This window comes from Rhinopithecus bieti, unplaced genomic scaffold, assembly GCF_001698545.2.
Source record: "Rhinopithecus bieti isolate Rb0 unplaced genomic scaffold, ASM169854v2 scaffold_29388, whole genome shotgun sequence".
Classification (NCBI taxonomy): Eukaryota; Metazoa; Chordata; class Mammalia; order Primates; family Cercopithecidae; genus Rhinopithecus; species Rhinopithecus bieti.
The window spans coordinates 539597-542752 of record NW_016813389.1 but is presented as its reverse complement, the minus strand read 5'-3'; the positions used below and the strand labels follow the sequence as shown (position 1 = coordinate 542752).

Here is a 3156-nt window from a genome sequence, read left to right as displayed (position 1 = left end):
TTTTTTTTTTTTTTTTTTTGAGACAGAGTTTCACTCTTGTCGCCCAGGCTGGAGTGCAATGGCATGATCTCGGCTCAGTGCAACCTCCGCCTCCCGGGTACAAGTGACTTTCCTGCCTCAGCCTCCTGAGTGGCTGGGATTACAGGAGCCTGCCACCATGCCCAGATAATTTTTTGTATTTTTAGTAGAGACGGGGTTTCACCATGTTGGCCAGGCTGGTCTCGAACTCTTGGCCTCAGGTGATCTGCCCGCTTTGGCAGCCTTGGCTTCCCAAAGTGCTGGGATTACAGGCGTGAGCCACTGCACCCAGCCAACACCTGGCTAATTTTGTAGAGACAGGGTCTCACTGTGTTACCCAGGCTGGTCTTGAAGTCCTGGGCTCAAGCGATCCTTCTGCTTCAGCCTCCCAAATTGTTAATTATAGGCATGAGGCACTGCACCTGGCCCAGAGATTAGTTTTTATGGCTAAAAAGTAACAATATATTATTACACTCAGCATTACTATTTTTTTTTTTGAGACGGAGTCTCGCTCTGTCGCCCAGGCTGGAGTGCAGTGGCCGGATCTCAGCTCACTGCAAGCTCCACCTCCCGGGTTCCCACCATTCTCCTGCCTCAGCCTCCAGAGTAGCTGGGACTACAGGCACCCGCCACCTCGCCCGGCTAGTTTTTTGTATTTTTTAGTAGAGAAGGGGTTTCACCGTGTTAGCCAGGATGGTCTCGATCTCCTGACCTTGTGATCCGCCCGTCTCGGCCTCCCAAAGTGCTGGGATTACAGGCTTGAGCCACCACGCCCGGCTACACTCAGCATTACTATTAATATATTATTACATATTATTACATCAGTAGAATACTCTGTTTACCAACCACTCACATCCATCATCAAATCTGGGCTCATATAAGCCATGAAGTAAATTCACAGGAGGTAATAGATGTCATCACACTCTTTTAAAAGTCAGGAAAAGATGCTCAGAAAGACTAAATGATTTGTCCACTTTTGCAAAGCTATTAAGTGAAAAAGCAGGGATAAAATTCTAAGACCCCAGTATCCTTTCCACTAAACTACATTGATTATTGGCACCTAAGTTCACAAATGCCAAAGGCTGTCCAGTTTACATAAAAGACTATGTATATATATTTTTTATTTCTTTTTAAGACACAGTCTTGCTGTGCCACCCAGGCTGCAGTGTACTGGTGCAATCTGGGCTCATTGCAACCTCTGCCTCCCGGGTTCAAACAATTCTCGTGCCTCAGCCTCCTGAGTAGCTGGGACTACAGGCATGCACCACCACACCTGGCTAATTTTTTTTTGTATTTTTAGAAGAGATGGCGTTTCTTCATGTTGCCCAGGCTGGTCTCAAACTCCTGAGCTCAGGCAATCCGCCCACCTTGGCCTCCCAAAGTGTTGGGATTACAGGCGTGAGCCACCGCACCTGGCCGAAAGACATTATATTTCTGATAGAACATTCAAGGTACGTAATAGGAGCTGTGAGAAGGAGGGAAAAACAAATTCCAATTCTATTTATATTTCACTAATCACTCTAGGGATAGTGAGTAGGGAGAAAAACAACTTTACCTCTGATAGTCTTCCAAAGCCATTCCCTCCTTGAAAGTGGGATAGAAAGGAACAGAGTAAGGACACTTCTTATGTAGATGAGCAAGAATGAGGTCCCCCACTCTGGGGTGGAGCTCCCAGATCCCAGATGCCACAACTGCGATGGGGAATGCTGCTTCATGGTGAGAGGCCACTTCCTCCTCACCTTGTTTCTGAGAACATAGAGGTGGGTACAATTTTAATACCAGAGAAAGGCTGAAATCTTGTACACCAGCCTTTTCTTCCCATACCTCTCGCAACAAGGTTTCTCACCACAAATTTCTCTGCCAGTTTGTATTGAACAAAGTCCAGCCCCTGTGGGTTAAGTGTGACAGACACAGAGCGCCCACCAGATTGAACAGGTTTTCCAGAGAGCAGGCTGTGGATCTTGTCAAAGATCTCCTTCAGTTTTGAGCCTGAGCATGATAGAGAGAAATTAAAAGATACAACCACAGATCAATCTCTTTTTCTTTTTTTTTTTTGAGACAGTCTCGCTCTATCGCCCAGGCTGGAGTGCAGTGGCACAATCTTGGCTCACTGCAAACTCCACTTCCCAAGTTCACGCAACTCTCATGCCTCAGCCTCCTGGGCTAATTTTTTTTTTTTTTTTTTTTTTAGAGACAGATTTCACGATGTTGGCCAGGCTGGTCTCCAACTGCTGACCTCAAGTGATCCGCCTGCTTTGGCCTCCCAAAGTGCTGGGATTACAGGCGTGAGCCACCATGCCCAGCCTGTTTCATCATTGTAATTACAAAGCATCTACAAAAACCCAGCTGTGCCTGCCCTACAGAAACGAAGGGATAAACAGTATCCCTTACGTACACATAAAATGAAGGGATAAACAGTATCCCTTACGTACACATAAAATGAAGGGATAAACAGTATCCCTTACGTACACATAAAATGAAGGGATAAACAGTATAGAAAGAGGTGTTATACTTTGTTACAGACCCCGTGGGTGTGGTTGGTATCTCTAGAGGAGTTAGTCACATCTCTAGGAAAAACCTTCTGAAGGATCTGCCCAGCTCTTGATGCTATGCCCCCTTCTCTGGGACTTGCCTTCCTCCATCCTCAGAGACACAGAAGTGGATTCGTAACAGCTATATTTGTACCAAAGATCCTGTGTGCTCCACCCCCACACCAGCTAGTTAGATTAGAGGCAGTCAAGCTGAGCCAGTCAGTCAAGCAAGAGTCACTTCCTTGAGGTAGCTGGCCCTGTGTCACATACACTCATAGGCAGTGGGGCTGTGTACCTGTCATGAAGACCAAAGAACGGCAATGTAAAATAAGAATGGAGATGCAGAGAGGGCAGAGGAGATGAGAGATGAAAAAAGAACTAAAGTTTCTAGCTCCTGAGACCTCAGCTCATTCCTGCCATTGGGTTCTGTAAAATATTATCTTTCTAATAAATGCTTTTTTTTTTTTTCGCTTAAGCAGATCTGGGCCAGCACTTTGGGAGGCTGAGGCAGGCAGATCACTTGTGGTCAGGAGTTTGAGACCAGCCTGACCAACATGGTGATACCTCGTCTCTACTAAAAATATAAAATTAGCCAGGTGTGCTGGCG

At 46.1% G+C, this 3156-nt stretch overlaps 1 protein-coding gene across 4 annotated transcripts in view; it reads right to left on the bottom strand.

Moving 5' to 3' along the window:
* The window catches only part of GLE1 (GLE1 RNA export mediator), a 39899-nt gene that overhangs the window by 7555 nt on the left and 29188 nt on the right, over positions 1–3156 (bottom strand). For all 4 annotated transcript variants that reach the window (XR_001880698.1, XM_017848228.1, XM_017848229.1 and 1 more), the window contains exons 10-11: positions 1865–2007; positions 1574–1764 (exon numbers count right to left, since the gene is read on the bottom strand). Coding sequence is in view for 3 of the 4 variants with exons in the window: in XM_017848228.1 (XP_017703717.1) it covers positions 1574–1764; positions 1865–2007 (334 nt within the window). In the remaining variant the exon portion in view is untranslated. The remainder of the gene's footprint in view (positions 1–1573; positions 1765–1864; positions 2008–3156) is intronic.